The sequence below is a fragment of the Eurosta solidaginis genome, chromosome 2 (assembly GCF_040869045.1).
Source record: "Eurosta solidaginis isolate ZX-2024a chromosome 2, ASM4086904v1, whole genome shotgun sequence".
Lineage (NCBI taxonomy): Eukaryota > Metazoa > Arthropoda > Insecta > Diptera > Tephritidae > Eurosta > Eurosta solidaginis.
The window spans coordinates 191,937,827-191,955,770 of NC_090320.1; the positions used below are offsets into that span (position 1 = coordinate 191,937,827).

The 17,944-nt window shown below is 39.4% G+C and overlaps 1 protein-coding gene across 3 annotated transcripts; it reads left to right on the forward strand.

Moving 5' to 3' along the window:
- The first annotated feature begins 3,450 nt into the window (after window positions 1–3,450).
- On the forward strand, window positions 3,451–7,232 carry Dnz1 (DNZDHHC/NEW1 zinc finger protein 11). 3 transcript variants are annotated; one of them, XM_067766673.1, is made up of 5 exons: window positions 3,451–3,536; window positions 4,784–5,025; window positions 5,097–5,270; window positions 5,328–5,585; window positions 5,654–7,232. In XM_067766673.1, exons 2-5 carry the CDS (start codon window positions 4,910–4,912, stop codon window positions 5,931–5,933), a joined length of 828 nt encoding a protein of 275 aa, XP_067622774.1. In that variant the 5' UTR covers window positions 3,451–3,536; window positions 4,784–4,909; the 3' UTR covers window positions 5,934–7,232. The 3 variants fall into 3 exon arrangements, with proteins under 3 accessions (XP_067622774.1, XP_067622775.1, XP_067622773.1); XM_067766674.1 differs by lacking the exon at window positions 3,451–3,536 and adding an exon at window positions 3,670–3,686; XM_067766672.1 differs by lacking the exon at window positions 3,451–3,536 and adding an exon at window positions 4,466–4,681 and having other exon boundaries at window positions 4,734–5,025.
- Window positions 7,233–17,944: the final 10,712 nt, after the last annotated feature.

A 17,944-nucleotide genomic window follows, 5' to 3' on the forward strand; every position in this document is an offset into this window, starting at 1 on the left:
TTGCGCTGCTTTTATGCTCTCCGTTGCTTCATTCGCACATTTCTACTAAAGTCTAGACGTTTCGCCTTCTAGAACTGCTGTATCTTCTGCTTGGTTATTGAGCTACATATATGCGTGTGTATGTGTGAGCAACTAACTTCGGCTGATGACAACATGTGTGTGCGTCAGTTTTTCTTCGTAGCCTTTTATGTACGTGTGTAAATGGATTAAATTCGTCTATTCATGTACATGAGAGTGGCAGCTTGCTTTTTTGTTGTTGTGCCTTTATTTACTAACAGCTTAGTGATGCTAAAATTCTTTCCAACGTTTTCCTGACCCCAAATTCCAACCATCGCTAAAGCTTATACCTCTAAAACAGTATCACGTGCGCAGAAAAGCATGCAAAATTTATTACAAAGTGGTCATAAGGCCTAAGTCCTGTATAAAAGTATAGCGGTTAGACTTTTATTCCTTGTGACCCGATGGTACTAAGTGTTGCACATTTTGTTGTGTACTTGATAATGATTAGATATTTCGGCGATGGAGTTTTAGTGTTAGCAAAGGTTGGAGTTACTGATAATGTTTTACATATGTTTGCGTAATTTAGGAGAAGTTGTTGGTGTTGTTGTTGTTGTTGTATTAACAGTGATTAGCCCATTCAATGGGCACGACCACTCACAAATTGTCATCGAAGCCCTCTAACGGGAGTCCAAGGAAACTGGCGGACCACAGGGATATAGGTGTTAGAGGCGTAGGTTCCACATTACAATTGAAAAGATGGTTGGCACATCACATGCATCACGTGTGTTGTTGTTGTTGTTATAGCAGTGCTTCGCCCCATCCAATAGGTGCGACCAATCACAAATTGCCATCAATATCCTCTGAAGGGGGTCCAAGGAAACTTGCTGTTTCAACAGGGGTGGATCATAATGAGAGATGTGTTAGAGGCGTTGGCTCCACAATATATTTGAAGAGATGGTTGGTGTTATGTGGGAACACGTTACAAGCAGGACATATGTTTTGTATGTCGGGGTTGATTCTAGATAGGTAAGAGTTTGGCTGTTACAGTATCCAGATCGAAGTTAAGCTAGAGTGACTCGCGTTTCCCTAGGGAGTGTGCGTTCCTCTTCTGCAAGTTTTCGGTATTGTTCTTGGAGTACAGGATTCACCGGGCAATTTCTGGCATAGAGGTCCGACGCCTGTTTGTGGAGTTCACTGAGGACCTGCTTGTGTTTGACTTCATACGGCTGTGTTCTCAGGTGCCGTATTTCCTCATAGTGCTTACGGAGATGACTCCTTAAGCCCCTGGGCGGTGTTAGCCCATCAATCAGATGTCTGTTGGGATGCCCATGTTTCTGGGTATTCAACAGGAACTGTTTGGTTAGCATTTCATTTCTCCCCCTAATGGGAAGTATTCTCGCCTCATTATGTGGTGATGGTGTTCTGAGGACATAAGAAGACAACCCGTGGCGGTTCTGAGGGCAGTATTTTTGCAGGCCTGTAGCTTCTTCCAGTGAGTAGTCTTTAGGCTTGGCGACCATATCGGGGACGCGTAGCATGTAATCGGCTGACCAATTGCTTTGTAAGTAACGAGCGTTTCTTTATCTTTTCCCCAAGTACTGCCAGCAAGAGATTTGAGGATTTTAGGTACAATTGCGGCTGCATGCTGACTAAAATGTAGATCCTGATCAAACGTCACACCCAAGATTTTGTGGTGTAAGACATTCGGGAGCGTAGTACCATTGACGTGGATGTTCAAAATGGTCGACATTTGGGACGTCCATGTTGTAAAGAGGTCGGGGTTGGTTCTGGACATGTAAGAGTTTACCCTGTTACAGTATGCTTGCCTGGATCAAACGGCTGTATTGGCAGGTGCCGGATCTCCTCATAGTGCTTTAGGAGATGCTCCCTTAATCCCCGTGGAGGCGGTGCTAAACCAAGCAGTTGTTTTCTAGGATGTCCTGGTTTGTGGCATTTAAGCAATATCTGCTTGTTCAGCATTTCGTTTTGCTCTTTAATATTGAGCTCTTTGGCCTCACTATGTAGATGGTGTTCGGGGGTTATAAGGAGACATCCGGCGGCAGTTCTGATTGCAGTGTAACCCCATTTAATTTGTTCCGCCCCCCATTTAGAAGTTGTATTTCCTTATTCCGATAATCTTTCCCTAGTCCTTTCGGCCATACAGTGATATGTGGTGAAAGGTCAAAAAAGAAACCCTCATCACTGCCAAAGAAGATAAATCAGGGTTGGGAAATATCATTTCATGAATTGTACTAAATCCACTCAAAAATCGTATTTTTTTCGTTCAAATTGTACTGAATTTTGTTGTGTATGGATTTACATATATTGCACTATTACTCATTTACTTTTTTTTAATTCTTAGTACCAAAAAAAAAAACATACGTGCTTAATGTATGTATTCATTTGAAATTAATTTTTCTTTTATTTAGAAGGAATAAGAGTTTTTAAAAAACATAAATATTCTTTTCTCAGAGATAAAACATACATAGGTATATTTTAAATATTTGCATATATGTATATATGTTTGTTAATCAAAAAACTTTTCATCCTCGTCAACGATTAAACTTTGTTCACGACTCACTCCCTTATCAATTTGCATGTTATTACAACATTGCCCCCTGTTCTTAATAAAATCCTTTGTTTTTATCAAAGAAGAAAATGATTCAACAAGTAAACGATTTCTACACCTGGTTTTAATTATATTCTGTATCGAAAATATTATTTCAACATTCGCTGAAGAATGTGAAATTGATAAAAACCCCCGTGCAATTCTGTTTATATGTCTTTGCAAAAAACGGCTCGTTCAGTTAATTTTTCAATAATCGCACCTTTGCTAAAACTCAGAAATGGAATGATTTTTAAGAGCACGCAATTCTTCGTGTTCTGACAGGGCTCGATATTCCGAATTAATTTCCTCGATTTTATCAATTTCACATGTAGGAAATAATTTAGCAACCAGTGGAACAATGCTAGTTACTTCTCCTGATAAAACAGTTTCAGGAGCAAGCTTTGTGACACAATTCAAAATTTCATTATCAAAGTCAATTTTCGTCTGTTGGTTTTTACAAAAATCCATGTAAAATAGTTTGACGTTTAGTTTAAAATTTTGAATATAATGTTTTTCCAATAAATTTTTACAAATGAATAGATCTACTTCAGCGCCGCAATATATACTATCAATATCCATATGGTTTTTGTTTACATCTATTTTAGAAATATTAGTGTTATCCATGGTTCAATTATGTACAGGTTGGCTCATCTCATCAGCTGATTTTATTTATGTCATTGCATGGTCGAAGGGATTGTCAAAAGGAGATGGCAAACTCAAAATAAAACCAACACATTGGCAGCATTTTACTTACACATACAAAAACTTCTAAGTTTTATGTTTCCATTCCATACCATTCGCACCAACACCAATACACAGATTTTGACAATTTGAACAGACATGTTTTGTTGCCTTACAGATGAGCCAGCCTGTATATAGTTGAACCATGGTGTTATCCAAATATTCTTTTTGATTTCAGTGAAGACAGGTGGGTTTCATACATATGTATGTAAAGGTACATATTATTTCAAACTAATTATTGCTTGAAAAATCGTATGTGATAAAGAGAGACAGTGCTAATCGAATTACTAGTGCAAGTTCACAGATGAAAGGAACGTTGTCGTTTGTTTGAAAGAAGGTTGCCATAGCATCAAAATACATTACTTAAATTAGAATATTAGCTGTAGACAAAATTGTACCAAAAATTGCAGCGCAGTACTTCAGTACTTTCTTGAGTCAAATTGTATCAAAAAAGTACAATTGTATCGAAAAACCCAACCCTGGGATAAATATAATAAGAGCCACCGGTCTGTTACGAGTGGCGAGTAACTCGCTGGAAATTAAAAAAGGTGATGCCTGATGCTTTCTATGAGGAACATTTTTAATTGTCTCGCATTTATCCATGTCGTGTAGGCATCTTATGCAAATGTGATTTTTGGAAAGAGAATTAATTAATTATAGTCGCAAAATAAACACAAATACCCCACGAAAATGTATAAAGACATTTATGCAGATCTCGCCCAAAAAAAAACCTGGGATTACTCTAAAGCCCCCATTACTGATACTTAGCATAGACTTGACTTGACTTGTCGTAAACTTGGCAACTTAGCCACGAATATACTCCACTTGGCGCATAAAATCTGGCATCATAATCAGCGTTGAAATTTATTTTTTAATAAATGTCAATTTGTATGACAAAATGTCAAAATGAAATGGAAACAAACAAATGGCATCTCAAAATGTAAACGTCACTTAGAACTTACATAGAAAATCAAAATTCAACAGACTTCTAAGTCAAGTTAAGTGTTGAGTAATCAGTAACATGCAATGTTAATTTAACAGAACTGTAAGTGACAGTTCGCAAGCCAAGTCAAGTCTATGCTAAGTATCAGTAATGGAGCCTTAACCATAAACATTATGCAAAGTAACGAGTGACGTCTCTAGTTATATTTATCCTCTTTGGCTGTGCGGAAAACACATCTATTTCGACTTTACTGTTGCAAAAACTTTAGTCTGGTTCCTATGACGCGTTGCCAATTATACAGGGCTTGCAAGGCAAATGTCAGAGGAAAGAAATATTCTGAAAAAAGTGTCGTATAATCCATTGTGGATAAGTACACATAAGGATTTTTCGTACGTAAAGACTTTTTAAACTCAATTGTTGTATTAAAAAATTTATATTTAGAATGTGAGGAGCAAGCTCCAACTAATGCTGTCATACTAACTAGCTTATAGGTGGATGGTTCGGCGAATAAAGTACTTAAAATATTAAGTACAAAAGTGTCTTAGCAAAACAAAAATTTGTCACAAATCTAATTAGAATAGTTTCTGTATAATAGCGGGGTGGTGACGAAGGCAATAATGACTTTCATACGAGATCCTTGTGGCATTGTTTGCCTAGTCATCACCTACGGTGCAGTTGCTTATGCAGATTACGTTGTGCTACGTTGGATTATACTGCAAACTATGGAGGCAAGGTAAGATTGTAATTTGACATATACATTTACATACATATATGTATAATCCATAAATTAATTAATATATTTAGTATCTGGGCACCATTGCACGTAATATTGTTCAACACAACAGTGTTTCTGTTGTGCATGTCGCATCTCAAAGCCGTGCTTTCAGACCCAGGACGTGTGCCACTACCGGCAAACCGTCTTGATTTCTCAGACCTGCATACAACCGGCAAAAATAACAATAGTGGCGGCAGTGAATGGTAAGTTTATGCATTTCAAGTAGGTAATAAAAACTTAGTTATCTTTAAATATTACAGGACTGTATGCACAAGATGTGAGACATACCGTCCGCCACGGGCACATCATTGTCGCATTTGCAAGCGTTGCATCAGGCGTATGGATCATCATTGTCCGTGGATAAATAACTGTGTAGGCGAAAGAAACCAGAAATTCTTTCTACAATTCCTTTTTTATGTGGGCTTGCTTTCGCTATATTCCATTTCATTAGTGGCTTACAGCTTCATCTATCCATGTACAACCTGTAATGTTTCAACATTGGAAACACAAACGAGAATGTAAAAGTTGAAAAGATATTACATATTCATAAAAAGTGTTTGGAATTAATATTTTATTGTGATTGCAGGCTGCATAGTGTAATTCTTCTATTAGAATCTGCATTATTTGGACTTTTCGTTCTGGCTATAATGGTTGACCAGCTACATGCTATATTGCATGATGAAACGGCAGTAGAAGCTGTACAAATGAAAGGTAAAGACGTGCAACGTCCTAGGCGTAGAAGGTGTCATCTATTTGCCGAGGTGTTTGGACGCGGTCATCCCATGTGTTGGCTTTTGCCGTGCACCAGTTTTGCTTCATCACAACGTTATTATGATACACCGCTTTTATCAAGTTATGACGTATAAAAACTTTAACAATGGTCATAAATTATTGAGTGTTTGAAAGAGTGTGCAATTTTTTTACACATAACATTTACATTGAAGTTTTACGATTTTTTTAAATTTTCTATGAATTTCATATTATGACTACCAATTGTATTTATAATTTTAGTAGTGGATTTCCGACTTCTGCGCATTTCATATATAGTTTAGTATGTTCGTCATAGTAAATTTTGTTAATTTGTAAGACATCAAGAAGTACGTGGCTTGACTTGATTTCTAAATTAGTGACTGGCGAATTAAAATATAATAGTATGTACATTATATACGGATATTATAGTTTCAAACGTAAGCAAACTTCTGCATAAAAACGCTATGTTGTGTATGATAAAGGAGGAGTGGAATTTAATAAGAAAGCATTGGAGGGCTTAAAATTCAATACTTAAAATAATCGCTACTAATAATTTCTCACAAAACGTAAAATGATTTTAAATTTTTATAAGACTGGATAGTGAGTTAAAAGATTTTAAGATTAAATTGTTTTCATTAAACAACTGTATTTTACATAAAGTCCACAATAAAATACAAATCAGATAATAAAGTCCACAATGTTCACATACATAGTCTAGATTTTATTTTTTATATTAAAAATATTGCACTTGCACCTTTGGATAATCAAAATTAAAGTCACATAATACATACATATATTCATTTTATCAATAAGGTTTCTAAAATATTTTAATATTACTTTTAGAAGTATGCTATTCTAAGGCACATCAAACACATTAAGAATTCCGTTACTCAGGTCTTTTTAGGATATTCCTCTGTATCAAGTAATCACAATATAAAAATAAGAAATTGGCTTAAACGGAGGAAATACATTTGCTTGTAATTTTATTGTGTTGACGAAGTGAAAAATATTAAGATAAACTACTTAAATAAGTAAGAAAAAACTATATCTGCATTAATATATACATATGTACGTATGGAAATTATAGGTTTTTGTCATCTGTATATTGTATTAATATGTGTGTGTATATGTACTGTACCTATGTATGTTAGATCATAATATATGAATAAGTATTTTGGAAATATACTTATTAAACAAATAATCAAAAATTTGAATAAAACCATACGAGATACTGTCGAGAATCAATCTGTAGATGTCCTAACAATACTTCCACAGAAATAATATAAATGGTGTATGTAATGTCAGCCATGAAAAAGCAAAGTTATTGCATCAAGCAATTTGCAAATGTGAATAAAAACTTTTTGTAAATTTATTTAACCATAAATAAAAGAGAATTATTAAAATTTCTTACACTATGTACGCATTAATATTTTTCCCTCAAACCGAAACGAAGCCGGAATCTCGGATTCGAAGATTGAAAACAGAACCGAAGGCAGAACCAAACTAAACCGGAACCGAAAGGGATTCAAGGGGTTGTTTAGCGCAATATATAGCTTCTCCAACCCAATTTTTAACCTCACCTTCGAGCGGAGAATCTCGTTTCACTAACAGACGAGGTTCTGGCGACCCCAAGCTCCTCATGGCACGTGGGATGGGGAGGGAGGGATGGCCTGAAGGTTTAATGTAACCATATAAATCATTCCCGAGATGGTCGGGCTAGTACCTTAATGGTGCTGTTACCGGAGCATACAGGATCTGTATCCGGCAAAGGACCATCACATCGATAACACTCCCCAAAGCCTTCGGGGAGTAACCTTATCACTACAACAACAACCGGAACCGAAACAAGTATAAGTCCGGACGGATCCAAATTAAGAGGTCGTGCAGACTTAAAGGCCTAACAAAGTTAACATAGTCATAACGCCACATTCATAACCATATTGTAGCGAATTTTAGTGGTATTCCTCTTATTTCAAATCTTCTGCTAACGTTCGTATCGCTAAACTGTTGAATAAATAACTCCAATATTCAATAATGCAAAATGGTCTTTATTACACTACTTCACAATAACACTTTTTTTCTCAATAATGCAAATGGTCTTTATTACACTACTTAACAATAACACTTATATTTCGCAACCAACAGCGTGCTTAAATCAAACTGATTGGTCGTGCCTCAGCTGGTGCTGCTTTTATACTCTTCGGTTTCCTCGTTGGCATATTTGTAAGCGTTTCTATTTCTAGAATTTACTACTTGTTTACCAGCTATAAACTCACCGGCTATAAACTACATATGCACGTATATAGCTTCTCATATGCGCGTGTAAATGTGAGTGATACTTGCACAAATGATTGCCTACTTTTATGAGCATCTCAGATGTGTGAGAAATACTTTGCTGATGATTGCATACTTTTGTGAGCATCTCTCCGCTGCTGGCATGTACATATGTGTGGACATAATGATTGATTTGTTTATGTACATACAAGTCACTGCTTAGTATCGGCTTAGAGATGATGTTGTTGTTGTTGTTGTTGTTGTAGCGATAAGGTTGCTCCCCGAAGGCTTTGGGGAGTGTTATCGATGTGATGGTCCTTTGCCGGATACAGATCCGGTACGCTCCGGTAACAGCATCATTAAAGTGCTAGCCCGACCATCTTGGGAACGATTTATGTGGCCACGTTAAACCTTCAGGCCATCCCTCCCTCCCCACCCCAAGTTCCTAGAGGAGCTTGGGGTCGCCAGAGCCTCGTCTGTTAGTGAAACAGGATTCGCCGCGGATAGGTGAGGTTGACAATTGGGTTTGGAGAAGCTATATATTGCGCTGGCAACCTGAAGGGTTGCGCTACACAGCCCCTTTAATCTGGCATTTTAGTCGCCTCTTACGACAGGCATACCTACCGCGGGTATATTCTGACCCCCTAACCCGCTGGGGGGCTTAGAGATGATAGTATCCCTTAGTGTTCTTTCAATTGGTTCGTGGTTTACCAATGGTTTGTATGAGGTAAACTACATTATTGATCCGTTTTACAACTTTGTATGGGCCTTCCCAGTTACATTGCAATTTCGGGGACAAACCTTTTTTCCGTTGTGGGTTGTATAACAGCACGAAATCTCCTTCTGAAAACCTTCCGAATTAATCTGGCTTTCATCTTGTCACTCATAATCTTTGTTCGTTGCCTTATCATATCGTGTATTTCTCTCAGCTCTTCTTCCAAAACACCAGTGGATTTCTTAACATTTCTCTCACCATCGGTATCTATCCCAAACTTCAAATCAGCTGGCAGTCAAAGGTCATTGCCAAAAATTACTTTTTCAGGGTCTGGCCCGTTGTCTCATGCACTGCTGATCGGTAAGCCATCAAGAATAATGGTATGCGGGTATCCCACTCTTTATGGAACTTGCCCACTACTTTCCTTAAGTGCTCCTCCAATGTTCTATTGAATCGTTCCATCATACCATAAGACTGATGATGCAGTTGTCCGTGTTTTTCGAATACCCAATGATTTACACATTTCCTGGAACACATTTCATTCGAAATTCCTGCCTTGGTCAGAATGTAACTCCATTGGTACACCATACCTTGCAACCCAATTGTTTATAAACACTACTGCTACTGTTTCCGCTCCTTGATTTGGGATTGAGTATACCTCTGGCCATTTGCTGAAATAATCCATAACCACCAGCACATATTTGTTTCCGCGGTTGCTAGTAGGAAATGGACCTGCGACATCCATGGCAATCCTTTCAAATGGTGCACCTGAAATATACTTCGTGTTTTGGGCATTTTCGCTTTGTTGCAAACCTCGCAGTTGGCAACTGACGGCAACCAACCCAATAGAATATCTGCTTAATTTTCTCGAGCGCTTCGTGATTCCAAGATGACCTCCGCTTGGACCGTTATGTAGTTCACTGAGAACGTCGGGAATCCTTTTCCTTAGAACAACTATCAGTTTCCTCTTAGTTTGACCATCCTCACTCTCCCATACTCCATGCAAGCAACCGGATATCAACTCTAAACTGTTCCACTCTGCCCAATATGACTTCGCAATGGGACTCTCTGCTGACATCTCCTCTCTATTTGGTCTTTCGTTTCGTTCGAGCCCTTGCATAACATGTGACAGATCAGTATCTTCTAGATGACACTTCCTTAGTTGTTGCTTGTCCCATTCATCCGTACATGTTATAGTCATTAGCCGGACATCTATAATGTCTTCTTTAGCCTCGGCCTTTGAACAGTGCTTGCATTCCAAACTACATGGTATTCGTGACATTGCATCAGCATTTCCATGGGTACTACCTTTTCGATGCATGCTCAATGGAAAAATCGTAGCTTTGTAGTCGCTCGATCCACCGTGCCAATTGTCCTTCTGGATTACGGAACTGCAGAAGCAATTTCAACGCTGCGTGATCTGTCCTGACGCGGAATCGCTGGCCGTAGAGGTATTTGTGAAAATTTTTAATGCACTCTACCAATGCCAACAGCTCTCTCCGTGTAACGGGTTTCCAATTGAACGGCTGTAATATGCCACTACCTTTTCCTGTCCATCGAACAGTTGTGATAAAACGCCTCCTATAGCATATCCACTCGCCTCTGTATCTAGAATAAATGTTGCTCCTGGAATCGGATATGCCAACAATGGGGCAGTGCACAAACCCCCTTTCAATGTTTAAAAAGCCACTTCTTGCTCCTTCTTCCATTCAAAAGCTTTAGTTTTTCTTGTGAGCTCGTGGAGGCTATGGGCTACCCTGGCAAAATTTGGTACAAATCGGGGGTAATATGTGCACAGCCCAAGGAAACTTCTCAATTCATGTAGGTTCTGTGGTCTTGGCCAATCCTTTACAGCCCCTATCTTTTCGTTCTCAGTCCAGATGCCCACCAAGCATGTTTTCCAATGTAGACCTTTCAATACCTGATCCATGAGTCTCTCAAAAGTAGCTGGTGCATTACAAAGTCCAAAAGGCATTACTGTAAATTGCCAAAGATCATCTCCGACGCTGAAGGCTGTTTTCTATTTGTCTTCCTCCTTCACCTCCACTTGCCAGTAGCCACTTTTCAAGTCCAGTGTGGAAAACCATTTCGTACCAGAGAGCGAGTCCAGAGTGTCGTCTATTCTTGGCAATGGGTAGCTATCCTTTTTCGTAACGTCATTCATCTTCCGGTAGTCCACGCAAAACCTAATTTTTCCATCCTTCTTATTTACAAGTACTACCTGTGAGCTCCATGGACTAGCTGATGGTTCGATGACGCCGCTGTCGCTCATTTATTGTATGATTTGACTCACAACTTCCCGCTTCGCCAGTGGAACACTACGTGGAGCTTGACGGATTGGCCTCACAACTCCAGTGTCAATTTGATGTTTCACAACATTGGTGCGGCCTGGTTTGGAGCCATCTTGGTCAAATATGTTCGCGTACTTTAGGAGCAGTTGTTTTGCCTTACTCTGATAGTATTCCTCTAGGCCCTCCATCCATGCCATGATGTCATCTGGAAGATCAATATTGCTAGTTGAAACCTCCTCCGGGAGCTGCTCACAATTGATTATTACTTCAGCCTCTTGGCATCGTCCCAAAATAGCTCCTTTGGTCAGTTTGAGTGGTGACTTGAACTCATTGAGTACTCTTACCGGATTACGTCCATCTTGTTTTGTCCTAGCCAGGGTTTTTCCTACAAGTACGTTCGGTGTTGATTTGTTTGCCGCTTCGACAACCCACAATTTGTTTGTCCCACAATCTCCATCAACCTTTGCCCAGATGACTGCTTCTGATTTTGGTGTTATTTGCTGACTCTCTTCCACCAGCATTCGTTTACTGCTGTAGACTCTCTCGTAGCCGAAATTAAGTGGCACATCCATGTTCTTATATCGCATCGTCTTGCTTTGCATGCCGATCTTGATGCCTTGGTTGATTAAGAAGTCCACTCCAATTATGATTTCATCAACAATCTCTGCCACTATAAAACTGTGTACTACCGTGATGTTCCCAATTGCAACTTCACATGCTACTTCTCCTAGAACCGTGGTGTCTCCTCCCGTGACTGTACGCAATTTTGCTCCATGCAATGGTCTTATCTTCTGGCTGACTAAATCCGTTCGAATGATGGAATGAGATGCACCCGTATCTACAGTCAGTAAACGTTCCTTTCCATCCACATGTCCTCCGACAGTAAGATTTTTTGACCTTCTTCCAATTTGCGAGATAGAGATTATGGGGCATTCAATTGAGGGAGCCAGCTGTCACCCCTTGCGGCTGACTCGCTTTAGTTTAACGATTGAGTGGACTTGGAGATTTACGTCCACCCACATTGTTGGAAATTTATTAGGACCGGTGCTGCAATGCCGTGCAATGTGGCCTGGGTTGCCGCACTTGAAAAATTTCATAACTCCAGAGTTTTTCTGTTGTGATCCCTTCAGTGCTTCTAAAATTGTGTCCACCCAATCTGGCCTTTGTACTTCGGGTTCGCATATGTAGCTCGTTTCGTATCGACATCCCGTATTCCATTTATAAAGCTCTGAATTTTAACCCTCTCGGTGTATTCCAGGGGTGCGTCTGCATTTTCGAGATGAGCCAATCTTTCAAAATCCGACGCAAATTCCAGCAAAGTCTCATTTGCCTTTTGGTAACGGTTTTGCAACTCAATTTGGTATATCTGTTTCCTATGCTCGCTTCCATAACGTCTCTCGATAGCGGCCATAAATGCCTCATAACTGTTCCGTTCGTACTCTGGAATAGTCTGTAAGATTTCCGCTGCAGACCCTTTCAATGTCATGAACAGTGCAGCAACTTTATCTTCAGCATTCCAGTTGTTCACTGCTGCGGTCTTCTCAAACTGTAGCTTAAAGACCTGGAAAGGAACAGAACCGTCAAAGGATGGTGTTTTTACCTTTGGATTACTCGATAAAACTGCTGGGCGATTTAGTTGTAACTGGTCGAAACGTCCTCTCAAAGCATCCACCTCGGCCTCGATTTTTTTCTCAAACTGTAAAATTGCTGTATCCTGGGCCTCCAGCTTCGATCATACCTTTATCTCCTGTGCCTCCAGCTGCGAGGAAATGCGGGCCTCCTGTGCTTCCAACTGCTCAGCCAACTGAGATGTCATATACGTCTTCTGTTCTTCCAGTTGAGATGCCACATATGTCTTCTGTTCTTCCAGTTGAGATGTTATATTTGTCTTTTGTTCTTCCAGTTGAGATGACACTGTCTATGTTTGAGCAGATATTGCATCCAAAATCATGGTCAAGTCTGTGCTTGTAACTGTCTGCGATGTTTCGTTTTTCTCTTCAATTTTTGTTGTCTCCTCGCCATCAAGATGAAAGACATACTCTTCCACGCTAATTCCTTCTATTCCATTGCCTCTCGTAGTCGTGCCTGAAGTTCGAGTTTATTGCCGATTGTATTCAATCCACGGCTCTCCAACTCCTTCTTCAGTTGCTGGATCTTCAATGCAATCCACTTTGTTATGTCCAAGTTGTATTCGAAGTCTTCGGAATTTATTCAACAATTCCTCTTCTGACACCAATTGTAACGAATTTTAGTGGTATTCGTCTTATTTCAAATCTTCTGCTTACGTTCGTATCGCTAAACTGTTGAATAAATAACTCCAATATTCAAAATTGCAAAATGGTCTTTATTACACTACTTCACAATAACACTTATACTTCGCAACCAATAGCGTGATTAAATCAAACTGATTGATCGTTCCTCAGCTGGTGCTGCTTTTATACTGGTCGGTTTCTTCGTTGCCATATTTCTAGGCGTTTCTATTTCTAGAATTTACTACTTCTTTACCAGATATAAACTACAGATGCACGTTTATAGCTTCTCATATGCGCGTGTATATGTGAGTGATACTTGCACAAATGATTGCCTACTTTTGTGAGCATCTCAGATATATGCATGTGTATGTGTGAGAAATACTTTGCTGATGATTGCATACTTTTGTGAGCATCTCTCCGCTGCTGGCATGTACAAATGTGTATACATGATGATTGATTTGTTTATGTACATACAATTCACTGCTTAGTATCGGCTTAGAGATGATAGTATCCCTTAGTGTTGCTAATATTCGTCACAATATTTTTTCTTATCCATATCAATTAGCATCGGTTATTAATGCCTTAACCTAAAATATGTGACAATTTCATAAGCAAGAAGAAAATGCAAAAAATTACGAAAAAATTCCACAAATAAGTCAGTCAAAACGTATTCAAAACAAAAAATTGAATATCCAAAAAGTTAATGAATTCACCAAATGAAATATTTATAGGCGAAGAACCAAAAATCAATTGCTTGGTATGGTTATGGCTAAGGCGTTATGGTATGGCACCATTGACTAATTACATTGATTTCCATAAGGTTGGTTGGATCAGCTGTTTTATATGGATATGGATATGTTAGCTTTGGTGGAGCTTTAAGAGGTAATTAATGGTGACTTATAACCATAAACAGATAAAACAGCTGATCGAACCTACCTTATGGAAATCAATGTAATCGATTAATGGTGCCATACCATAACGCTAGCGCCATAACCATACCATAGCCAACCAATTGGTTTTTGGTTTCTCGCCATATCCATAGCCTAAAAATATTTGTGTTGGTGAATTTAATAACTTTTTGTAGATTTTATTCATTGTTTTGAATACGTTATAACTAACAGACTAATTTTCTGTGGAATATGTTTGTAATATTTTGCGTTTTCTTTATTTTTATGAAATTTTCACGATTTTTAGGTTAAGGCACCATTAATCGATCACATTGGAGATGGTTATGGATATGGGTATGGTTACGACTATGGCGATAGGGTTAAGGAAGTTTAATTTGGCCTTTAAACCGGAACAGAGACAAAGCCGTATTGAAGCCAAAATCGAAATCTAATCTGAAACTGGAACCGAAAATAAAACTGACTAGTGGAGCCAAAGCCAGGATCTAAATTGGCATTGAAACTGGACCCAATCTGGATGTGAAACCAAAATAAGAACGAAGCCTTTGAAAATAAATAAATAAATGTAAGGCGCGATAACACCCAGAGGTTGGAATATACCCGCAGTAGGTATGCCTGTCGTAAGGGGCGACTAAAATACAAATCGATTCAAAGGGTTGTGTAGCGCAACCCTTTCAAGGGGTTGCCAGCGCAATATATAGATTCTCCAACCCAATTGTCAACCTCACCTTTCCGTGGCGAATCCTGTTCCATTAACCTCCGAGGCTCTAGTGATCCCGAACTCCTCATGGATCTACGTGGTGGGAGGGCGGTATGACCTAGAAGGTGGCATGTGGTCATAACAAATCGTTCTCGAGATTGTCGGGCTTGGTACTGGAACGTACAGGATCTGCATCCGGCAAAGGACCATTAACATCGATAACACTCCCAAGGCCTTCGAAGCGCTTCCCACGGCAGCCGGTTCTTCGTACTGGAGCGATTCGGGATTTCGACCAAGGCTGTCATTTCATTGTAACCCCATTTAATTTGTTGCGTCCCTCCCACAAATTGTCGTCCTCGGAGCAGCTCCTTGCAGCTGGACTGCTCCATACCCTCCTTCTCCAGGAAGGTATTGATCCTAGCCCCGGTCCCAGGCTGTGGTTCTGCTGCATATGCCGGAAAAGGATTTATCTTAGATGGACACACTCTTGCCAGTGTGTCCCGTGTAAAAGATGGTTCCATCATTCGGGCTGTTTTGGGTTAGAAGCTAACGTTCGTCGCCCACGAAATTTCTATAAAACCATTGTGGCTCCCTGCTGTTCACGTCCAAGGACGTCCCGCGGTTCACTCTCAAACGTACCTCTGTCACCTTCTAGCAGCGACGCTGCTCAGCACTCTGCATCAACCTACAGTTTTTACCCCGAGCACCATTTTTTACCTCCGCCCCTCCCCTCCCTTTCCGACACTCGTAGTGGCGTAGGAAGAAGTCATCAACTCCTTGTCCCCCACACCGTGTGTTCGGTATACCGGCTCAGAATATTTACTATCGCGGCATCGGTCTAATGCAGTTCATGCCTAGGCCTATGCCTCCTTCATAGATGCTCTGGGCTTACAAACGACAACCGTCCGACCGGTACATTGGTTGCACCTTGCTGCCAAAACACTAGTGCCAACTCATTGACACTAGGTACACCACAGCAATCGGACAGCACACTCGATAAAGCCTATATCCTTCAAGGCGCCTTCATCCATCTCTTACTCCCAGAGTGACGACTACCCCCAGTATGTACTTCAGAATTCTGCAACATAATTGTAACGGTTTAACTGGCAAGATCGCAGAGATAGTTGACTACATGAAGGAAGCGGGGGTCATTGGTGCCGTATGTCGTATCGCTGTAATCTTATCCCTAACGTAATCAGCTGTTTATCGTTACGACGGTAAACCAAAAACCAATTGGTTGGCTACGATACGGTTACGACCTTATCGGAACCATTAATCGATTGCATTGATTCCCATAAGGTTGGTCGAATCAGCTGTTATAAGGTTACCGATAAAGCACCAGTGTCTGCAGCTTAAAAATAATATCCGTATTGCCGCAATTCAAGAAATAAAGCTAACTGCCAGATCGGACCTCCGAACTTGCGATGGCTACAGCATTCATAGGCAAAATCGCACAAGGTAATGGTGGTGGCTTTGTCTTTATCACTCACCACACCCTGCAATATAGTCTATTTCAACCTGACATCAGCCGCAGGGATAATACCTTAGAAAGACAAGGCATAACCAAAGAGGATAAATATAATAAGAGCCACAAGTCTGCTACGAGTGGCGAGTAACTCGCTGCAAATTAAAAAAACTGATGCCTAATGTTTTCTAAGAGGGACATTTTTGGTTGTCTCGCATTTATGCCACAGATGACATGATATGAAACTTCTCGCTCTCTGAGAGCGCCTGAAAATGTGCATTTTTTATAATATTGGCCATAGATACCATCATGCTCAAAATCAAATTTGAGCATTTCAGAATAACTTTGGGGTATTTTACATGGTAAAGGTTTAATTTATAATTTTCACTGAAAACTTACTCAAGATTGTCAAATGGGATATCAAAAAACTCGAATTTTTGTCAGGATTACAAATCCGAAGAAAAAATAACTATTTTTCACCCGTGGAAAATTTATCAGTGACAACACCTATCATCGAAGGGCTGCACACGAAACGGGTTTCGATAGCAGCTTTCGATTGGAGAAAGTCAGCTTCTTAGTCTTCGCATTGATGTAAATGGATGCATAAAGGCCAGGTTTTTGTGTAGCGTTGCAACATTCCACTTTTGACAGCTGAGAGAAACTGTAGGTATACGTAAAAGTTAACGCAACATGTATAATTAACAGCCTTTTGCGGACGACAACGCAGATACTTCACCAAGTGATCTAATTTCGTAATTTCTAATAAATTTTTTGCGTTTTTTATTGTATGTGGATATACATATGTATGTAAATAAACATTTTGGTCGCATCAAAGTGAAAAAGGGGCTAGCCGTTCATTGTTATCTTATGTCGGTGCCAGCGCAACAAAGCAAAGCAACGCAATCGAAATATATTATTTCATATTTTTTCACTTATCTACCACAAAATATTTCTACAAAACTTTGCCTTTTTTATAAATTTTAATAAGTTTTTATCACCTTACTTGCTGATTTTTTGAAAATAATGAAACCGAACGAATTTCTTGGAGTTTTTTTTTTTTTGGGTAGTTTAGGCAACTCTATAGCCATCTGATGTTCAAGACCCATTCTTGGAAACGAACGAACTTTTGTTTACAATCGAATGAACTTCAAGACCCATTCCTGGAAACGAATTGAGAGAGAATAAAAGTTTCGTATCATGTCATCAGTTTATGCATGTCGTGTAGGCAGCTTGTGCAACTGTGATTTTTGGAAAGATAATTAAATACAGTCGGAAAAATAAACACAAATACCCCACGAAAATGTATAGAAGAAATTGTATGCACATCTCGCCCAAAAAACATTTAGCAAATTGCTACAATTAACGAGTGACGTCTCGTTTTATATTTATCCTCTTTGGCATGACCATTCGGTCAGGCGATGTTGACCTAGAAATAATTAACATCTAAGCTCGATTTTAGATTACATATAGAAACTTGCGTTAATAGGGCTAAAGGTACTTTGGCGTTCGTGAAAAGGTGGTCTAA